We start from the raw sequence: 23,410 nt of genomic DNA, 5'->3' as shown, positions 1-23,410 counted from the left end.
ATCAGGTCCTAAAATAGTAAATTTCATATTTCTATCAGTTTAATGTCAGCAGAAATAATCTAATAAGAACCTGAAGGTGAACTATAAAGAATATTATATATTATTATTCATTACTACTCCTATTTAAAATTGTATTTTTCTGAGCAGCCAACGTTTTTCAATTTATTTACTGCTGCGCACGCATATGTTGCGTGAGACCGTTGTCACAAAAATAGAACTTTTTGTGTCCACACCGCATTATACGATATGTGTTTTCTGAACTCAAAGGTTTTAAATGCAAATAAAATACCAGCATTGGCAGCCCACGCAGCTATTTAGTCGTAAAATCTTTATTGCGAGGAAATTAGCGTAGCCACAATTTCTACAATGTGGTTTCAAATATATTAAAACTTGGTGTAATTTTTACACAAAGCTTTATAGATCAGTTGGGATCAAATATTTCTTCAAAATTTAGCTTGCAAGCCGTATTCGAAATACATTCCTTTATTATTATATTAATAGTTTTACTATTTCTTTTTGGGCAAAGGAAACAACAGAGTACTTGACTTTTTTCCTATAAGCTTCTGTAAAGCTCTTTTATCATTGCAAAATTGACTAATTTCTTGAAGCTTCGTTTATCTCTCAGTTGTAAGCAAAGATTTAATTTCTAATGAAAAATGCTATGGTCATGACTTTTTTTAGACACGTTATTTATATTCGACATCAAACATACCACCCGCCCTATTTGTTTACATCTCGCAGACAGAATTTCTACTAAAGAAACTATTACTAGGATTGTATGTATGTTTCACATGTGCTACTGGAAAATTACAGTCAAGTAGGTCGAAATCATTTTATTAAGTATTAGTAACAATTTTTTTTAAATCAATTTTAAATATTATTGTTATTTTTTTCAATATGCATTGCAAGAGGTAGAAATCAAATTAAAAAAAAACTAGTGATGCATGGCATCGTGCATTAAAGCAAATTGCTGGAAGTACCCGTACCAGAATTCAATATTTGGGGGAAAAAAATCAGTAATCAATAAACATTGATCAATGATTAATAACAATTGTTTTAAACATGTTCAAATAGATAATTATAATTACTATATATTTTATCGTTTGTAAAATATACAGTGTCATCTTATCGCTCAAAACTCTTGAGAAAGTTTACATTAGCAAGAGGTGCCACATAAATCCTTCTGAGGATATATTTCTTACGATTAGAATAACGCATTTGAAATATATACATTTTCAAATTGAATTGTAAATTTAAAATTCATATTTAAAGTATAAAACTTTCTATATTTTTGAAAAAAAAAAATTCAGAAAATTCTGAATTTTGCTTGAACCGTATATGTATATAGTAGATGTAAACTGTAAAACTTAAAAATCTTAACTTAAAAACAAAATTGTCACAAAATTATTACTCATTTTTAAAAACTTTATCAAATATCTGGTAATTTGATGTGAATATGTCTAATGTTCATTTTTGGCCGCCAAATATCATTTTTTTCACGTTTTCCTGTGTATCTCCAAAACCGCTGGACCAGCCTCACCAGATATCATCAATAATTCATTTCGTCATTACAAGAAAAATGTTTTTTGAATCATTCAAATCGGGCGCTCCGTTCTCTCAAAAACTGAAATACCATTTTGGCTGGACCTGCCTTTGCCAAAACCTAATGAGCCCGACTCCTTATCAGTAAGAATCGAAGGCTTTTGGAATTATTCAAATTGATTGATCCGTGTTCGCGAAATCGTCGACGAAAATTTGTATCCGCACACACACACACACACGACACACACACACACATCCGTTTATCTAAGGCATGCCAAAATATTCAGAAACCTTTGAAACGTAAATATATGAAAAAAATTCATTTTCGATTTTTTAGTGATTACTATAACTTACCCTACAGGAAGTTAATAAATAATATATAAATGTCGTAAAATTTCCGTTAACTGAAATTCAAAAACTATCGATAAGTATTATCGACTTTGTTTTATCGATATCACTCCGTTAATTTCTAAAATATATTTCCTAAATGTTTTACATACATATATATTATACATTTTCTAATTTTTATATTTTTCTCTATACTAAAATTTAAACAGAAGCATAAATTAAATATAAATCAAAATTAAAAAAATTAAAAAAAAAAAATAATCAACATAACCTAAAAACTTACTGTTAGTTGTCACTTGCAAAATGTTTGACTTGTAAATACGTGTTTGGTGAACCATACATAACTAAAACAGTATTTTATTAATTTTATTTAAACCATAAACTGAAAATATTCACATTTCACTTTAAATTATAAATTATTTATCGCAATTTACCACTTTTTATTTTACCGCCTGCAAGTATCACAATGTGTCAAAAACATGTAATGAATCTCTTCAAACAAGCTGTCGTAACATTCCCATATAGAAAATCCATATCTTCAGAAATCTTCAATAAAAACTTGGAAAAATTAAAATCCCTAATGGATCAATTAACTAAGGAGCATGTAAATTTGGATGAGAAACTTTTACAAAGAAGCGACTTCAAAACTCCTTGCACATACATACAAATTTATGAAGACTTCAATATTAATATAAGTATATTCATAGTCCATCCAGGACATAAACTACCTCTCCACGACCACCCTCAAATGCACGGTCTACTAAAAGTCATTGCTGGTACATTTAAAATCCAAGCATATTCAGAAGACCACGAAGAAACATTAAAATTAAATGATAAGTCTGATAACGAAACAGAGCAACCTGAAGATTTTTCCGTAAAAAAAGTAGTTGCAAAAAAACTAGACGTCCTACTATGCGATGAAAATTCTGAGTGCTGTATCTTAACCCCGGGCGATGGTAATTACCATGAAATCGAACCGGTAAATGGATCAGCAGCATTTTTAGATATCCTATCACCTCCCTACGATGCTTTTATTGAAGAATTTGGGCAAAGAGATTGTACGTATTACAAGGAAGAAAGTGAAATTAAGCCCAATTTGGTACAATTGACTCAAATAAGACAACCGGCTTGGTTTTGGTGTGATACTGCTCAATATTCAGGACCACTTTTATCACTTACGGAAGAAAATACAATATCCCAATGAAAGTATATTATGTCAATTTGAACTTAGGGTTTTTTGTTGTTCGATATACATAATTTGTACATAATTTTATTATATATGCATGTAATAAATCTTTTGTGATATTATATTTATTTTGAATATATTGGAGAATGCATTATTTAATTTGTTTAACTTTAAAGTAATTTAAATGTGAAATGGCTGTCTCATTTTTAACCATAGAATTATGTATATTTTGAACATAAAAATCAGTTCATATTTGAATGAAACATAATATTGCACATTTAAATTACTATTATGTATATATTTTTTGTATGTGTTCAAAATTATTAATTCCCTTTAAATTATAATTTAATTTGTAGAAATATTATTTTCTTTTACCTCACTAATTCTTATTATTCTTGTATCTAAAAAATTATATTAAATGCAATGTAATTGATGTATATTAAACAATAAAAAGGTGTAATTTTGACTAGCACTTTCTAAAACAAATTTTGAACACATAATAATAAATTAATTAATATATTACTTTGATATTTATTTGTTGTTCTCTCCTACCAGGTTCAAATTGAAACAAACACTTTCTAACTTTATAATAGAATGTTTCTAGATATATAACAAAATCAATATTACTTATAACTATGGCAAGAAAATATTGTCACATTTCTTTTGGTAATTATATAACATTTTTAATCCAACCAAACCAGTTCAGCAAAAAAGTATTTCTGTCTCTTTCATTCGCCTTAAAGCTATGTGAGTGCGAAAGGGACAATAATATAATTAAAATAAATTTAGTATTAAACACAAGTATTCAATATTTTCTTTCAAATAAATTCGAAATTAACATGACGTAGTAAAGAATATTAATAGCAATAAATCTAATCTAATTTGGCCAATAAATCAATCTAAAATATATCTTAAATATAAAAATTTCATTACTTAAATACTATTAATAAATAACAGGTTCATCCACAACAAATTTGTAGAATATAAACCTTCATAGATAAATTTTAAAAAATTATTAAATATAAGAATAAATCAAGTTTGTCGTCTTATTTTTCCCTCAAACCGGTTTCAAATTTCTTTTTCAAATGTGATGCAATAATAACAAAGTAATAAAAATTGTCAAAATCTTGTAACTATTTTCTTTGCCACGTATCTAAAGTATATCAAATTGATATGGAAAATATACATTTCAAGTTTACTTGAAATCACAATATTAGTATTAAAGTGTACTATAATTTTATTTAGGCAGTGTTAGTTTTGAATGCAATAGAATGCATTATATTACGTTTAATTTTCTAAAAATCTTAATATATAAATCTAATAAAGTTTATCGCAAAGCATTTATAAAACTTGTTTATATTGAATCTATAAAATGAAAAATTCAGACTAAAAAATTTTGCAAAAGACTCAAACAGTCTTAACAAATATTTAACTATATTTCCATATATTGCTTTTTGTTATAATACTTTTGTTTTCAATCAGTTTTAAATAAAGACTTTTGATGAAAAAATAAACAGAACATGTTGTTTTTGCTATAAATATAAAATACTTTTATAATTTTTAATACTAGAGCATTGGATATATAAAAATAAATTAAGCGAATTAATATGTTAAATAATTCACTTTGCAATTATTATTGAATATTAAAAAGGCATCATTTTAAGACAAGATAATGAATATTAAATTGTAATACCATCAACCAACTATTTCTAGAAGCATATTGGAATTAAATATTCCTGTAAAAATTATTATAAGGGTGCTACTTTAAAAAATGTGTACGATATCTATAAATATTACATAAGCTCATTTACTTATTTAATAAATCACATGAAGCAAAAAAAGTATAAAAACCCCATTTTCCAGAAAAAATAGTTATGGCTAAAAATATCAGTCAATACTATTCGTATTAAACTATAAATGCAATTGATGTCATGATTTCAGTATAAAAGATATTCTATAAAAAAATACTTCTTATAAAGCTTCTAATTGAAAAAATATGTAAAAAATATTATAAAATCTTTTGTAAGAATTTTACAAAATACTAAGGTATAAAAATTATTATACATACAAAACGTCCGTTCATTATAATTTTCCTATTTCCGATAAAATATTGAATATTAAAAAAATCGTCGGTTACGTTTTATGGAAAAGGCTAATTCTACATGCCTGAGATATGAAATATGCACTAAATTTAAGTTTCTATAATAAATGCAGTACAGAATTTTTAAACTCACTACCAAATTTAGTATGCAGAATTATGTTTGGGTTCCTCTCCAACACCTCCTGCTAATCTATAAACTGCTCTTGCCACATCGGAAGCTAATGAATCTGCTTCCTGATATGACATATTAAAAAATAAATATTAAGAATAAACCTAATTAAATTTAGCTAATATGTTAATATGAATATTTAGATTGTATCAATTGCTTTGATCATAAATCTGGGTTTGAAAGTAGAAATTTAAACCTGAAAAAATTGTAAATTAAATCAATTATCACTTTATAGTTATTTACCTCTCTAGTAGCTGCCTCTGCATACACACGGACAATGTCTTCTGTACCAGATGGTCTCACAAATGCCCTGCCGTCTTGATATTTGTTAACAAGATTCTTAATTTCGTCCTGGAGACCCTCTGGAGTGACACAAATTCTCTCGGCGTCTTTAGTTGTAATCACAGTTCGATCCTAAAATAGAATAATTGAACCATATTACATGGTCAATGTGAAATGAATAACAAATACTATTTTTAAATTTGTTTAAGCATTTATAAAAAAAAACTGATATTATATTTTTTGCAAGTCGGCTTTTAAAATCAATCTATCAAAAAGATTTTAAGATCTTAAGAACAGCAACCAATCTATTTCTATTTCATATTAAATTTTCACTGTAAAATTAATTTATAACAACCAATTATCAAATACTTGTATTTTTATTATTACCTGTACAGTGACTTTTAGTTGTCTATTTGGAAGATCGGTGTAAGTACTCAGCCAATCATTGAGATCCCATCCTCGGCTGTGTAAAACAGTTTCAACCAAAAGCATATCTGATATAGCATCACCAACAGTTTCGTTCGTAAGATCTATTAAACACATTAATTCCTTGGCTGCCTTTATTTGAGATTCCTCCAAACTGAAAAAAATGAAAGAATAACAAATATTAATTGTACTATTAAAATATACTCATAAAAAATCTTTTAAATGTTTATTATTAGAAAATTTATAATATAAGCCTTAGCTTTAAGTTAATTACAGAGTTTCCCATTAATTATAAATACATTAAAGTTATAAAATATCATGAAAATTATAATTCAATTATTACCTTGTGTCCATAGAAGCATACTTCAATTTTAACTTTGCATCATTTGAAAACAATACAGTGCCATGTCCGTTTGCCTCAAAATAGACACCGATATCAAAATCTTGAGCTCTATGATGCAAATGTTTAACACCTGTCGGAACACATGCCACAGACACCTTCAATTCATCAGTAATATATCGTGTTGAGGCTCCATTTGCATAAGCTGTCTGTACTAAGCCAAAACCAATATCCATACCTAAAATAAATAGTTAAAGCTTGATTAGATATAAATTGCACTTAGTAATTGTTTGATAAAGTGTTTAGTTAACCTGTAGCTTTAACTTTTTCCATTAAGAACCCAGCAAGAAGTGTGGCTATTCTATCACCGTCTAACAAATGAAAAACATCATTATCATCAACAAAGTGATATACAATCCGATCAGCATCTCCATCGACAGAAACACACCGGACATTCTTTTCAACTGGCATTCCTTGGGGTGAGCACTGTTGAACTTTCACAAAATCAGCCCCACACTATAACAAAAATTGAGTATTTTACTAATCTTATAGCTATTGTATTTCTTAATAAAATTTTAAGTTTATACCTTATGGTTTAATTTTCCTTTGCCGTTGTTATATATATCAACATCTATGCTTTCACCCAGTCTTTTTTGAAATTGAACCATTTTTTTGCCACCAACTCCATTTGCACCATCAAAGAAAAACTTTGGTGTATACTTGCCATTGAATGTAACATCGCCACGAAGGGTTTTGAAGGCAGTTATCAATTTGGTATAATAGCCTGAAATATAAAAATAAATGAATAATAAAACCATATCACTTTTTAATAATTCTTCTATTATTTTAATAATTCATAATAAATTAATACTCTATTTATTTTGAAGTTAAAGCTGAAAATCTTCCATGTTAAATTTTAGAAAAGCGAAAGATGTGTTTTTTTTTTGTTTTGTAAATATAGAAATCTAAAGAAAATGATTCTAAGATTTTTTATCAAAAATATTACCTTCTTCAGTAGGTTTTCCATATGCCTGATCAGTGTTTGCACATAAAACAAAATAGTGAAGCATTGGAGTCGTCACAATACCAAATTCTCTGGGAGATCCTCTAATAGATAATACTCCATCAACAGCAGCTTTGCAAAGACTAGGGCTACTATACCTATTTATTCATAAAAATTATATATTAATAAATAATATGCAACTAAAAATAATATCCAATGATTTACCTTGTATCCATACCAATAAATACATTAGCCTTCAAGTTAAGATCGATATTCAAGTCTTTTACAATTTTTTCAACTGTAGCCTCTAACTCTGAATCACTAAAAATGAAAGGATAATAATTCAGTTTCTTTGAGTCACAATATGACTTTCATATTATTCATAAAAGCTTATGTACCTAACATTGACTAAAGTGGTTGCTAACTCTTCCCAACTTTGTTCAAGCATTTCACCATGGGGGTCCACGAGCTTTATACCATTATCCTCTTCAGGATTATGTGAAGCTGTTATCATTAATCCAATGACTGCTGTACTTTTAACACGAGAACGAAGAGCTGCAAGAACCCCCATACGAAACATGACATAGTCCAAATCTGTAGCTCTGTAAAAGGATTAATTGGAAATATTTAATTAGAGAAAAAATGAAATATGTAATTAATATTCTATGATGGATATTAACATATATGATGATGTTATGAAAATCTAGTATTTTACTATTAATATTAATATTCTGCCTACTTGGTCCGAAATCCAGCTGTACCATATTGTATAGGCTTATTTATATTTTTGGAATGCATCTCTCGCGCAAAAGCGTATATGGTTTTTAAATTAACCGACATTATTGTTATTATTTATTTTTAATTAAGTTATCTTAATAACTAGCACTGGTAAAAACTCCAGACTCAGACTTTTTGTAAGGTTATAGGTTAACTGTCTGGAGAAATGTCAGATCTGTCATAATTTGACCCAACCCATTTTTTAAATGTTGGCACGTTGGTAATAATATATATTTTGTTGGTGGTTCTGATTTAACGGGCATAAAGTTCAAAATAAATATTTTTCATAAAATTATAATACATTGAACATATTCGTTTTATAAATTTAAAGTTTAATAAGTTTAAGATCTAAACGCTGCTTATTTATTGAATAAACTCTAGATAAATTTCTATCTCTATTAATATATTTTAACACTCCAATAATATTAAATTATTGAAAACTTTTACATTTGTAAAAAAAAAAAACAACAATTTGGATTGACAACTTTTATTCCCATTTGAATTATTAAAAATATTCAGTGATAAAAAGATATGATAAATTTTAGGTTTGAATAAAATACATACTCTTCTTTTATCTTTATTTTAAAAAATATTCAGTGACAGAAAAATATTAATAAATTTTGGGTTTGAATAAGATACATACCATAGATAAAAGAAGAGTATCTTATTCAAACCCAAAATTTATTAATATTTTTTTGTCACTGAATATTTTTTGAAATAAAGATAAAAGAAGAGTATGTATTTTATTCAAACCTAAAATTTATCATATTTTTTTATCACTGAATATTTTTTAAAAGTGGTGTCATAGATAAATAAGCATGAGCGGGATACTGGTCGAAATTATCTTCTCTTTCTTTCCATCATTATTATATTGTCTAGGATTTTTCTATTTGTTGTTTTGAACTGTCAAACTATCAAAATGTAATTTCTATCACAGCAACTTTAAAATGATTTAATAAGTTATAAACATATCGTTTTCTTATATTATTATGTATTTTATGAAACAAAATTTGCTATAATTCTCTTCTGCATTTCAAATTAATTTCTAAGTTGTTTATTTTTAACCTAACCTCAAAATTTATATTTAAGAATGAAGTGTTTTTCTAGTATAAAATATCTAATAACAGGTTCCAAGTTTAAATTATATTCAATACGTGCCAATAATATTTATCAAAAACCACATGCTTTATTTAACATTTGTTCACGTTTATTTTCAAACGAGACAAATCCAAGTATAACAAATGATGATGAACAAATTCCCTCAAAACCTGTTAAAAAGAAGAAAAAGACACCAGAAAAATCTAAAACAAATGTACTAATACATTTAGAAAACGACGCTAACTTTCAAGAAATAAAAGATCAGATTCCTGAAAAATTATTCAAATACAGACGAGTAGCTCCTGAAGGTCTTTATTTAATTAATAAAGATACGGCTTATGATATTTTGTTTGCAATATTGCCGTACTTACAAACTTCATCTGCCGGAGAAAGTAGTTTAATTGAAGTCAATCCAGGATTAGGATTGCTCACAGATTTGCTTCTGAATAACTGGTCACGAGAAATTACTTTATATGAACCTAATACACAATTTGTTAAAGCTTTAAATGTAATTGTTAAAGATGTTTGATATATTTAAATTATATTATTGTACTTCAAATTTTTCTTTGTTTTTTAGGCCTTAAACGAAGTTCACAGAAACAGAATTAATCTTTATTATACAAGTTTTTATGATGTTTGGAAATTGTCTTATCAAGATAAACATACAAGTAGTAAAAAAGTAGCAGTGCTATTAGGGGATTTACCCCAAATTCCTTGGGGAAAAGGTTAAGAAAAAAAATTATTATAACATAACTATTTTAAAATATATTGGATTTATTCTTATAATATTATCAATAATTACAAAAATTTCAAAAGTTATTTTCTAATGATCGAACCAATGACTTAACAATATAAATATATATATAATATATATATATATATATATATATATATATATATACTTTAAATATATAATATATATTACTTAACAATATTCTTTCCTTAATCATTTAAAATACATGGCTATTTGTACTAATTGTTAATTTCTTTTTACAGATTTTTGTTCAACAATTATTGGTATCGCCCCTTCTAATAGTTTTTTAAATCATCTTATAACATCCTTAGTTTTTCAACACAGTCTAATGATGTGGGGACGACATCAATTTTTTCTTGTTATAACACCAAGACAATATATTGTAAGTAAAATAAAATTAAATCTATACCTCTTTTGTAATTATTTATTTTTGTATATTTTTTCAGCATTATACTTGTAACGGAAACACCGGTTATATGTTTTACAGAGCTTCAAGCATCATGTTTCAAATATTATTTAAATTTAAATTTTTATGCAAAGTACCAAGAAAGTCATTTTTGCCATGGGTTCAGAGCGAAAAGAAAATAAATACAAAAACTTCAAAGGTTTTGTTAATTACAGAAAATAAATCTTTAAATTTTTATAATAGTTATCATAATTTTAGTTACGTTGTTTGGATTCAGACCATTTGTATTTAGTTAGATTGGAACCAAGAGAAAATCTTTACGAGTTCTGTAAACCTCAAGATTTGAAACAACTTTGGTACTTTGTTAGATGCAACTTGCTCAGTAGAAAAAACAAAGTTATATCATGCCTGGAGTAAGAAATTTTAATCCAATACATTTAAAACATTATCATTTATTACTCTGTCCTTTACCCCAGGCGCTGGGTGCCGAATTGTGGTCCAAAATTAATCATAGCACCAGATAACAAATTCAAAATAGAGCCCGCAAAAACAATGAATGTGGATGGCTTTGATATAGTTACAGAAAGTTCCGAAATTCGAACAAATGATTTTGCTCAAAATATTTCAATTTTTACTGAATTTGGAGATTTGACTCCAAGCCAACTTTTGAGCTTGTTTGTTGAATTTAAATCCTGGCCAGAATTTTCAGAAACTACATTTATAACTTCCATGGAGAATATGCTTTTGAAGCTTGAGAACCCGGATGAGGTTTTAGATGTTGATGATGAGACATATACAGAAGAGATTGAAGAAAAAGATAATAAGATAGATGATTAAAATATATAAATGTTGATAATGAATTGTATTTTTTTGAGAGAGAAATAAATTGATGTATAGTAATTGATTGAGATGCAAGAACATTTTTTTGTTTTTAGTATTAAAACTAGTGGTGCATGGCATTGTGCCTTGAGGCATTTTTTTTTTCAACTGAAAAAATTAGATTTTTGAGAAATTTTAAATTTAAATAAATTAAAAGTAAAGTAAATGATAAAAGTTCAAAAGTAAATTTTTGGAAGAAAGACTTTTTGAAAAAAAAAAGTTTTTTTTATTTTGAAAATTTTGAACTTTTTTCAAAGCACAATTTTGAACTTTTTTCATAGCAACGATGTTACGAAAGCTTTGAAAATGTAAATGCCAAATTGCGATTTTCTTTTTTTACTTTTTTTACTAGATCTCCAAAACTGCTAGACCTGTCTTCCCAAAAATCTAATCAATTTTTCATGTTGTCAATACAAGTAAAATGTTTTTTGAATTATTAAAATCGAACGCTCCGTTCTCTTAAAAACTGAGTTACCGTTTTTGGCTCTTTTTGCCCCGTATCTTCGAAACGGCTAGACCTGCCTTTGCCAAAAATTAAAAGTAAAGTAAATGATAAAAAGTTCAAAAGTAAAATTTTTGGAAAAAGACTTTTTGAAAAAAAAAAAAGTTTTTTTATTTTGAAAATTTTGAACTTTTTTCAAAGCACAATTTTGAACTTTTTTCATAGCAACGATGTTACGAAAGCTTTGAAAATGTAAATGCCAAATTGCGATTTTCTTTTTTACTTTTTTTACTAGATCTCCAAAACTGCTAGACCTGTCTTCCCAAAAATCTAATCAATTTTTCATGTTGTCAATACAAGTAAAATGTTTTTTGAATTATTAAAATCGAACGCTCCGTTCTCTTAAAAACTGAGTTACCGTTTTTGGCTCTTTTTGCCCCGTATCTTCGAAACGGCTAGACCTGCCTTTGCCAAAAACTAATCAACACGTCTCCTTATCAATACGAACCGAATGTTTTTTGAATTATTCAAATCGGTTGATAAGTGTTCCCAAAATCGTCGACGAAAATTTGTATCCGCACACATACACACACACACATACATCCATTTTTTCTAACTAAGGTATGGCAAAATGTTCAGAAACCTCTGAAACGTAAAGATACATAAAATATTTCATTTTCGATTTTTTTGCGATTACTATAAATTACCTTACGGGAAGTTAAGATATTTATTGAACCGCCAAATTTGAATTCTTATTTATTAACTTCCCTAAGGAGAAGTTTGCTTTTGAGGAAAAATCCGATTTGCTAATACTTTAAAGTATTAGCAAATCGGATTTATAATAACTACTAAATAATTATAGCAAACAATAATTATTGTTTTTTCTAGTCATTCGAATGATGACCGAATTTGGAAATATGTGTGTGTGTGTATGTGAGTCGAATTTTGACCATTCGTCACCGTTTGCTCAAAAACGGCTGGACCGATTTCAAAAATTTAAAAGCCTTTAGATGTATCTCAACAAGATCGAGGATTGGTCTGTTTTGATCAACATCTATAGAGAATGTATATTCCGTTTCCTGGTTCCGGCAGCTACTGATTACAGTTGACGTTGACACTCAAATAAAAAAAATTTGATCACGAAATAAATAAAATGAAATGTGAATAGAAAATTAATTTAATTTATAACAATTACAGATATTAAATATTTTTGAACGACATCAATGTATTGATATTTTTTCAGTGATAGCAAAAATTTTATTTTTGAAATGACAGTTGAACATTTCATTCTGAATGATGTGCCACATTTTCATATTTGTAAATTACCTTTTAAAAAATAATCATTGAGACAAATAATGGCCAAAAAAGTGAGGTTAAATCAGTGGTCTTAAACCTATGGGGCGCGCTTTAGGAAATAAACAAAAGATCTTGAAAACGAGATATCAAAAATTAATTAATAAAAATAATTACTATATATATATATATATCTATATATATATATTTACATAATATTATAAATAATCTGTAGTTGATAAATAAAAAACAATACTAGTTGAATATTGTCCAAAACAATGTTTTTTATAGGTCGTGCACCATTGCTATAATTTAATAAACCATTAGATGACTGAAAATATAAGATCTAGTAAATCACCTGATGATGCAAAATAGATCTAGTTTAGTTTCCATTTAGTCGAGAAATTTACTGCATTTAAATACTTGCTTTAAACCAATTTAGTTAAATTAAATTGAATAAAATATAAAGAACGATAATCTACTTTTAGTGATTGATCCAAAAACATCTTCCAAAAGTCTTGTAAAAATCTTTTAAAATGAAATGCTTCTAGATATTTTACAAAAAAAAAAAGAAAACCAGAGTTAGGTTGATAATATGTGTTACTCCGAGACAATGAAGCTATTCAAATGTTCCAACAATAATTTTTAATATTCTTTCCAAAATTTTATCAGTCTTTTTTAAAATTGTTTTACCAAAATATTATCAACTTTTTATTTTACCGGCTCTATAAACAAAAATATTTACCAATTACTTTTTATCATTTATAACTTGATTTTTTTTAAATATTGTCTCAAATAAATATAAAATGTGGTACATCTTGCAATAAAAACTATATTTTTTATTAAATTAACAAACAATTTTTTACAGGGTGCTAATTTACCCCACATCACGAGAAGTATTTGAAATGATTACAAAAAATCCAGAAGCTATCAGCGTATCATTAACAAGTACATGACATTTTTAGATGTTACATTTTTGAATCTTTGGAAGATTTTAAAGACGGCATGCTAAATTTGCAGCTATGGGAGACTGCCTTACTTATTTATCCTTTCAAGTATAAATATATTAATATTCTTCAATATTTATTAAATTTGTGATAAGAAGACAAGTTTGTTTGCTAAAGTATATATCATTTAATAATTCTTTTAGGACACTGTGTGTAAAATCAGTGGAAGGGCACAGTGATAAAAATAATATACCATTATGGACTAGACATGGAAAAGTTCTGTTAGATCCTACAAAGTAAATACAAAAAATAGTAATACTTATTTCGCAAAAAATAGTTAATAATTTTATATTTTTTCCAGATATATAGATATAATTTCAAAATTTAAACCAGATATTTATCATACACTTTGTGATGACAACACTGGACCAAATAGTAGTGAAAAGCTTTTAACAAAAGCTGTTTCGAAATCTATGAAATGTTCAACAAATGCATGGAATTGCATGTTGATAACAAATGGCTAATGCAAAATTGTTTTGTCTTAGGTATGCTAATAAAAAATCATTTATCATTATATTATTACTGTAATACTATTAATTGATATTATTTTACAGCTGCAGTAACCGGAGGATACAGCAAAAACCATTGTGAAAATAGTTTGAAATGTATTTTGGAATCGAAGTATTTTTCAAGTGTAGGAGGAATATTGATTAATGGTCTTCAAGCAAATGGACCATTTAATGAAAATCTTTGCAATGATGATTTTTATAAAATCATAGAATATGTAATTGTAAGTTGAAATTAAAAGGATTTAATTTATTTGTATATGAATTTTTTATACTCTGCAGTTGCTATTTATAGCAAAAATATTATTCCTTTATATTACATAGATATTTTACATTTTATGGCACAATCTTTAATTTAATTTTTTTATCAGTTTAATGAAAATAGAATTTTTATTAATGAAATAAATATCACTAACAATTTGAATTTAATCATTAATAATTTGAAATTTAATTCAATAAGAATTGATTACAATTAATAATTTATAATAATTATGCATGAGATCTAAATGCTTATCATATTTTTTAATTATTTATTATATTCTTTCTATTTTCAGTCAAATTCACCACCTTCATTACTACGGTCTGTTAGTGGTTCCTTTCCACCAATAATTATTATGAAATTAATATCTCTGGGAATTGATGTTTTCGACACAAGTTATGCAAATAATGCTACAGAAAGAAATTGTGCCTTAACATTCAGTTTTGAACCCAAAAATCAAAATGGGAATGAAGCAGAATAAATTTGGCTGATGATAAGTATGGTTTCTTCAAAATAACATTAAATAATATTATAAAAAATATTTTCTAAGGAATTTCTCTTGAAGGAATTAACAAAATATATAAGTCTATTATATTTTTTTAGGTATAAAGAAGATTTCACACCTTATTGAAAGATTGCCAGTGTTTAGCTTGTACCAAACACACAAAAGCCTATGTAAACCATTTAACGGCTACAAAAGAGTTACTAGGATCAGTTTTACTAGCATGTAAATATTGCCTACATATTTATTTTTTATATTAATGTCTTTTAATAAAAATTAATGTTTTTTCTTCTTTTCAGACATAAACACATCACTATATGAAGTTTTTTGAAACAATCAGAAAAAACATCAATGAAAATAATTTTGATAGCCTAAAGCAACACATTGAAATGCAGTATGAAAAAAATAGTTAATGAATTGTATTTTACTATTTATTATTATATACATTTAAGCTTGTTAATTGTAATTAAAATATTTTTTATAACAAAATAAATATCCAATATAAATCACATAAGTTTTTATATATCAAAATAAATCAATCTATGATCTGTATTCATTATTCATATTAGGAGCTTCATTAAAATTTTGTATATTGCAAAATATAGGTTGCGACTGTGGCATCATTGCAGGAATCTGAGAACTTTGAGGAATATTTTGAGGCATGTTAGAATTGCTAGAAATTGGAAAAGCCACTCGTTTATTTGATAACTTGTTTGTTTTATTTGTATTGCTTTTCACATTGTGTGATAAAATTGGGGGATCATTCCAGCCTGGCGTCATGCCTAAAAAATAGATTAGAGCGATTTAGATTGATTTTTGTTTGGGAGTAATGAGATGCATGAAAATGGTGATGTGAGAGTTGTGGAAATGTAGTAGTAGTAGTAATGTAGTAGTAGTAGTAGTAATGTAGTAAACGTATAATATGCATTTAGTATGAATTTTTGTAAAAAAATTAAAAAACTGTAAATGAAAAACTAGACGAGGTATATAGATAAACTAAATCAAAATGCAATGGCAAATCAAATTGCTTTTAAATGTATATAGTGTGTGATATACTACATTAAAAAAAATTGAATATTTACAATTTAATATGCCTTTAGTATAAATGTTTTATAGAAAAGATTAAATATCATATGCAATATAAGCCATGCAATAGCAAATTGAATGCATACAATTTAATTCAACAGTAGAATAAATTGTTATAAGAAATCGAAAGGTGGTCATAAGTAAATAATAAAGCTGAAGTGTAAAACAACTTAAAATCTCGGCATCATCTAAACGATATACTACATGCAATAGCAAATTTTTGATGTAATTATAGTATAAATTTTTGATAAAAAATCTAAATAAATAATAAGCGCAAGTAAAATATACAATGAACTGCCAATCGATATTAAGAATACCAAGGACGACAATAATTTCAAAAGAAAAATAACAAAACATTACAAAGAAATTGATGATTGAACAGATATTTTAAGATATTGTTGTATAATGAAAAATGAAATAGGCAAATGATATGTATATATAAAATATAAAAATTGTTTCATAATCTCTCATACCAGACACCCCTGTCTGACTGAGATATGAAAATAAAATAAAAAAAAAATTGATGATAAGTAAATGATGAGGAGAGAGTTTGAGATATCCTAAACTAAATTTAAATCTGGGAATTATTTATACTACAAGCAAATTAAACAAATTTAAAATTATAATAAATAATAAAAAATTTAATTAATTATTTAAATTTCGAATTACTAATAAAGCGAGAAGTTTATTCTGAAAAAGGTAAATTTTTATAAAAAATCGAAAGCCAAAGCTTAACTTTCTAAGATCAAACGATAAGAGAAAACCTGTGCAATTACATGCAATATTGAATTGAAAGTTTACAATAACTAACCTGGAGGTTTTGTATTACCGCCATCCATTTTATGATTCTTGTATATTAATCCAAATATCAAAATAAAATTAAAAAAATATATAAAAGTTATCACAAACAGCTGGAATTAAAAAAAAATCACTTTTAGGTTATACGATTGCTAAAATTTAAATGTCAATGTCAAAGACGTCAACTTGACGTTTGTCAAACTATCGCCATAGTACCAACAATAAAATTAAAAAAATGGAGGATAAACGATAAGCCGCGGAATTTAAATTTGTAATGGTCAGTGTAAAAGTTGAAGATTAAAAATATTAAAAAATATTAACAATATAATAAACAAAGTGACATAGTAATTTGAAAAACAAAAAGTAATTAAGTAGTTTTTGAAAACTAACTGAAAATAAACTAACAATTAACATAGATAAAACAAAATACATATATTTCAAACATAGAAAAAATACTGAGAACACTAAACTAAAAATTGAAGTAAATAATAGAGCAATAGAGGAAGTGGAAAGCATAAAATACTTAGGACTGATAATAAATGAAAAACTGACATGGACAGACCATATAAACAAAATAAAAAGAAAGATAGGAACATTAACAGGGGCATTGAAAAGGATCCACTCTTTCGGCAAAAAAAATAAAATACTAATTCTTAAAACGCAAATAATACCTATAATTTTATATGGCAAAACAACATGGAGCCAAACAACTAAAGCAAACCTAAATGACATACAGAGAATAATGAATAAAGCCATAAAAATAGCATATAATTTACCACATCTAACACCCACCAAATACTTGCAGAGAAAACAAATAATCATTCACTAAATAACATAATTAAAATAGAGAAATGCAAACTAATACACAAAATGAAATTTAACCGAATTAAAACAAGTGCAACATAGACACAAATCAAGATATACATGAACACTACACAGACAACACAACAATTTTCACATTGAACGCAATAGAAAAAAGAATTTGAGAGAATGTCATATGGAGTGCTACCAAATATATAACGAATTGCCAGACTATATTAAGATGACCAATGATAATGATAATTTTAAAAGAAAAATAAAGAAGTACTATATGGAAATTGAAGAAAAAGAAGACTGAAGAGTTATATATAGATATTATATTAATGAAATAGATATTATAGTCAAATGAAATGTAAATATTATATGAAAACTGTTTTTCATAATCTCTCATACCAGGCACCTCTGTCTGACTGAGATATGAAAATAATGTATATATGTAAATAAATAAATAAAAGTCCAAAATTAAATAAATAATTGAACAATATAACAAATGACAATTGACAAACCGCGGAATTTGAATTGAAAATGAATAAATATATAAATAAAAATTTCAGTCTGAAGTATGAAGATTAAAAATATTAAATATAACAATTAAGTGAAGTGAAGTAGTATTGTGCGTTTTTAAAATTACAATCATTATTTTACATATAATATTGAAGAAGTGTCCTTTATAATCCAGCTGTAGTAATCCTTTACCATGCCTTCCTACAATCGAGGCAATAGAAGAAATCGTAAGCGCAAAGAAAGCTATGGCATTTATATTCACAAAATCCTTAAAGAAGTTCACCCCCACATGAGTATTTCGAAAAAGGCTATGAGTATTATGGAGAGCTTCGAACAGGACATTTTAGAAAGGATAGCGTCCGAGGCATCCCAATTGGTCAAACATGCCAACCAGAAGACAATCACTACTTTGGAAATTCAAACGGCAGTCCTGATGCTGATGCCAGGCGACCTGGGCAAATTTGCCCTAAGAGACGGTTATAGGATTTTGCAGAAGTATAATGCCTCAAGAAGGTGTAAATAAAGATTTTGTGGAGCACTTTTAGTTTACTTAAATATATTTATATTATACTCTTCTTTTATCAATGTATATTATTTTACTTATAAATATGTTACCTTTACTTTATTTAAATATGTCTACAAGTCTTTTAAAAGTTTGAAGTAAATGTATCCCTGATAACGTAAATAAATATTTGAAAATGTATAATTTGGATGTTATTATCAAATTCTAAAAAACTAGTTGTAAGAGTCATTTTCAATTAAGGAAAACTGGGCCAATTCTGGGATGAAATAGAAATAATATGGCAACGCTATGTTACGGGTCTACCTTCGTATGAATGTTCAATAAATTATATTAAATTAATACTACTCTAACTCATCAGTCAGCAAGGTAACTATTAATTAATAGTTACCTTGCTGACTGATGAGTTAGAGTAGTATTAATTTAATATAATTTATTGAACAATTTTTTATAATATTTTAGTACGTTAGTTAAGGTATCATCAAAATCTCAAAAAATTTCAACAATTAATTAAAGAGAAACGAACGGCTGATCTTTACTAAAATCAAATCAACACTATTCCCAACTAGTATATTACAATTATTTTCATATTATATTTTTTTCTTGATACTGCTGTTATTAATTATTTTCCAAACTTGGGATTTAAATAAAAATTGCACATTTTTTCTACCACCAGAACAATTTCAAGATCTACAAGCCTTAAATAAACTACAATAATATCATAACATTTTTTCTTCAAGATATTGCATCACATACTTAATACCAATGTTTCAAATTATGAAAATCGATTCAGTTTTTTTTAGCGAAAACGTTGATGGCCAAATTATGCACTTAAATGCTAATTATAAAAAAAACGGCTCTGCCGATCGTCTCACAAAACTAGACCGCTAGTCCTCATCGAGTTTTGCCACATCGCTTTTAAATTTTTGAAATCGGTTCAGCAGTTTTTGAAAAATCATCATGTTAAGGCCAAATTTTATCCCACATACGCACATATATATTTACCAATTTTGGTGTCAAACTATTCAGAATTACTTGTAACGTCGAGAAAACATAAAATCAGCAAATCGGATTTTCAGGTAAAAATAAACTTTATAAGTCAAAATTAAGCATCCTCATTTATACTATTTTTTTAAAATTATTATTATATATGAACGCTAGTCCTTATCGAGTTTTACCAAATGGCTTTTAAATTTTTGAAATTAGTTCAGCAGTTTTTGAGAAAATATTATGGAAAGATAAGTTTTTATCTCACATTAACACAAACGCACACATTTTGCATTTTTGGTGTCAAACAATTCAGAATGACTGGTAACGTCAAGGTAATTTTGGTAAGTCGGATTTTCTGGCAAAACATAATCTTTGCTTTCAGAAAGTTAAAAACTTGCTTGTCAAAATCAAGCATCCACATTTATAATAAGGAGTCTTAATATAATATGTATTATATATATATGATGTGTTATATATGTAGTGAAACCGCGTTAAGAGGATTTCTCGCTTAATACACCACTTTGCGCAATTCCGTGCACTTTGATACATGTTGCATCTATCCCAAACAATTAATATAAAATTATGTAAATTTCAAATTTACCATTGATTATATTAATTTTTGCCAAATGCAAAAACAAAAATATGTTCATGAGAAAGTCAAACTGACAAAGTCATTGATTAAAATATAACTATGAGAAAAAAATATATAAAACTATAAAAATCCAAAAAAAATATTTAGAGATAAATAGTTTATAAAGATCATTATTATCACAAAATATGTCATTCAATAAAATAAAAAAATTGTAAAGTTAGTTATATTAAAAAAATTACCACAATGTCCTGCCAAGTTAAACCAACAAAATTAGGATGCAGAATTCGCATGCCAAGAATTGGTTTTGGTACTTGGCAAATGTACGATGCAAATGCAACTGAATTGGCTCTTGAAAATGCATTAGAAATTGGATATAGGTAATAAAATATTAATAATAATAAAATATTGATAAACAATTACTTATTAAAACCATTTATCTTTAGTTTAATCAATAATTTTCATATATTACTCCATTATATTCTTACACCATTGGTCACCAAATATTTTACACCACTGATGATGAGAATTCACAAAGTTTTAAAACAATGAACCATTATGTATGAATTTTGATCATTTTTCTTATAAGTAATTTAAGAAATAGTTATTTTTTAAATAAACATGATCTACTTACTTATAATTTTACCAAGCAAAAATAAATTTAGAAAAAATATCAAAAATAACTTTGAATTACACGGTCGTTCTTGTATAAATCGCGGAGAATCTTACTCAGATTTCTTCAATTTTGAAAGTCAAAAAATGGTGTAACATTTTTTTTCAAAAACCCATTTAAAATAGAATATAAATTATTTAAATCAAGGCTGGATTCGTACTGCAGACATACCCAATAAAAAAATAATTGTTTTAATTGATGGAACTAATAAGCAAAATAATTGATGGAAGCAAATAATAATTTTCATCAATACTTACAGAAAACATTGTTATATTAAAAAATAAAATAATAATAATAATAATAATATATCTTATATTTATTATCAGACATTTAGATACAGCTTTCATATATAGAAACGAGATATCAATTGGTAAAGTTCTAAAAAAATGGCTGGCTAAAGGAAACAGAAGAGAAGAATTATTTATCACATCAAAATTGCCACCTTATGGATTACGACGATGTGAAGTAAATATGTACGAACTGCTTTAAATATTTAAAACTACAATTATTAATTTAAATATAATATAAAATTAAATATCATCAGATATCTAAACAAGAGCTTAGAAATGCTGCAAACCGACTACTTGGACTTGTACCTAATTCATCATCCATTTGGATTTTTTCCTCCAAGAACTATGAAAATGGATCCCAATAGAAAAGGAAGTTTGGAATGGTAAAAACATGTATAAAGGTAAACTTTTACTTATTATTTATATTATTATTATCATAGGTCAAAAGAAGGAAATGAAAAAATAAGATGGGACTATTGTACAAATCATGTAGAAGTCTGGAAGGGTATGGAACAGGCTGTCCGAGAAAAACGTGTAAAACACATAGGATTATCCAATTTCAATATTAAACAAATGGAGAAATTATTTACAAATTGTAAAATTAGACCTAGCTGCTTGCAAGTTGAAATGCATGCATTTTTACAAGAAGTAAATGATAAAATATACTGCTTCTCTTAAGGACCATTTGACTTTCTAATAAATTTTTGATTTATTCGATTAATTTTTTTTAGAAGTTGTTATCGTGTTATTGCCGATGTAATGATATGGAATTGGTAGCTTATAGTCCATTTGGAAGTAATGGAAATGCTGTGTCTAAACAACATAAATCTGCCCTTAAACATCCCTTAATCGTAAAGTGTGCCAAGGAATTGAGTTGTACTCCTGCCCAGGTAGTAAAATTTTTAAAACAATTTAATTATAATAGAATTGTAAATGTAATAGTAATATTCTATATTTCACCTTATACGAGAATTTACTTATGAAAATACCAGAAAAACTCGATTTTAATTTTCTCAAAAGTCTATTTTTCCACTGAATTGTCTTTGAGCAACCAAAAATGAATTGAACTTTTATTATTATTTTATTGAAACAATTAGTGTTTTATTTAATTACCAACTAATGTTATTTTGTTGGAAATAGCTGATTTTAGCGTACTTAATTCATTTGGGAGCAATTCCAATACCGATGGCCAAATCTAGAAATTTTATGAAAGAAAATTTTGCGGCTCAGTTTATTGAATTAACTCCGAAACATATGAGAAAACTTGGATGTTTACATTTAGGAGAAGAAGGACGTATATTTCACTTCAGGTAAAAATAAATCAATTATATTTTTAAAATATAATTACAAAATCTTAATTTGGAAGAAGGTAAAAAGATGTATTCGCAAAATCCCGAGTCAAAAACCTTGCATGTTACTTTGGAATAATTTACAACCTTACTAGAACCTTTTAGATCCTTTCAAACAAAATTTAAGCACCATTTTAACATAGTATATCATCTAAAATTATTACATTAATATGTACTATATTCACTTCATTAATATATATTCCTCAAACATTCTTAGAAAATCTATTCTAATTCTTGTTTTTTAAATATTATTTTGAAATGTAGTTTATTTATCTTGTTTTAGAGAATGGGAAGGAGTTTTAAATCATCCTGAATATCCATGGAAAATACCAGAATGCTTCCGCAAAAAATTACATGCAAAAATGAAAAAGGCAAAGAGATGTAATACGTGTAAAAAATAAAAATTTGCTAATAATTACGTAATATTGCATATGTATATTTTGATATCTGTACTAAAGAAATTATATAAAAA

At 26.6% G+C, this 23,410-nt stretch overlaps 6 protein-coding genes across 6 annotated transcripts; 4 read left to right on the top strand and 2 right to left on the bottom strand.

Annotated features, from left to right (window-relative positions):
• The first annotated feature begins 2,341 nt into the window (after positions 1 to 2,341).
• On the top strand, positions 2,342 to 3,094 carry LOC113386710 (2-aminoethanethiol dioxygenase-like). The gene has a single exon (XM_026624469.1). The coding sequence runs from the start codon at positions 2,357 to 2,359 to the stop codon at positions 3,092 to 3,094; it is 738 nt and encodes a 245-aa protein (XP_026480254.1). The 5' UTR covers positions 2,342 to 2,356.
• Positions 3,095 to 5,159: 2,065 nt separating this feature from the next.
• On the bottom strand, positions 5,160 to 8,243 carry LOC113385048 (phosphoacetylglucosamine mutase-like). Its single transcript, XM_026622851.1, has 10 exons — positions 8,137 to 8,243; positions 7,796 to 7,999; positions 7,623 to 7,718; positions 7,401 to 7,555; positions 6,982 to 7,178; positions 6,706 to 6,910; positions 6,419 to 6,632; positions 6,016 to 6,208; positions 5,590 to 5,760; positions 5,160 to 5,411 (listed from the first exon to the last, which is right to left on the bottom strand). The coding sequence occupies exons 1-10, from the start codon at positions 8,235 to 8,237 to the stop codon at positions 5,319 to 5,321; spliced, it is 1,629 nt and encodes a 542-aa protein (XP_026478636.1). The 5' UTR covers positions 8,238 to 8,243; the 3' UTR covers positions 5,160 to 5,318.
• Positions 8,244 to 9,264: 1,021 nt separating this feature from the next.
• Positions 9,265 to 11,308, top strand: LOC113386709 (dimethyladenosine transferase 2, mitochondrial-like). Its single transcript, XM_026624468.1, has 6 exons — positions 9,265 to 9,780; positions 9,850 to 9,997; positions 10,269 to 10,408; positions 10,473 to 10,631; positions 10,691 to 10,845; positions 10,909 to 11,308. Exons 1-6 carry the CDS (start codon positions 9,265 to 9,267, stop codon positions 11,267 to 11,269), a joined length of 1,479 nt encoding a protein of 492 aa, XP_026480253.1. The 3' UTR covers positions 11,270 to 11,308.
• Positions 11,309 to 14,471: 3,163 nt separating this feature from the next.
• On the top strand, positions 14,472 to 15,299 carry LOC113386706 (queuine tRNA-ribosyltransferase accessory subunit 2-like). The gene is made up of 3 exons (XM_026624467.1): positions 14,472 to 14,538; positions 14,608 to 14,783; positions 15,114 to 15,299. Exons 1-3 carry the CDS (start codon positions 14,472 to 14,474, stop codon positions 15,297 to 15,299), a joined length of 429 nt encoding a protein of 142 aa, XP_026480252.1.
• A 190-nt stretch (positions 15,300 to 15,489) lies between these two features.
• LOC113386705 lies at positions 15,490 to 17,355 on the bottom strand. Its single transcript, XM_026624466.1, has 3 exons — positions 17,218 to 17,355; positions 15,898 to 16,102; positions 15,490 to 15,556 (listed from the first exon to the last, which is right to left on the bottom strand). The coding sequence occupies exons 1-3, from the start codon at positions 17,243 to 17,245 to the stop codon at positions 15,490 to 15,492; spliced, it is 300 nt and encodes a 99-aa protein (XP_026480251.1). The 5' UTR covers positions 17,246 to 17,355.
• Positions 17,356 to 18,720: 1,365 nt separating this feature from the next.
• LOC113386704 (late histone H2B.L4-like) lies at positions 18,721 to 19,050 on the top strand. Its single transcript, XM_026624465.1, has one exon. It carries the CDS (start codon positions 18,721 to 18,723, stop codon positions 19,048 to 19,050), a length of 330 nt encoding a protein of 109 aa, XP_026480250.1.
• The last annotated feature ends 4,360 nt before the right edge of the window (positions 19,051 to 23,410 follow it).

Source organism: Ctenocephalides felis, unplaced genomic scaffold (assembly GCF_003426905.1).
Source record: "Ctenocephalides felis isolate EL2017-DRISC unplaced genomic scaffold, ASM342690v1 CF-g0.4_SCAFFOLD_03571, whole genome shotgun sequence".
Lineage (NCBI taxonomy): Eukaryota > Metazoa > Arthropoda > Insecta > Siphonaptera > Pulicidae > Ctenocephalides > Ctenocephalides felis.
This window is presented reverse-complemented; position numbering and strand designations above follow the sequence as displayed.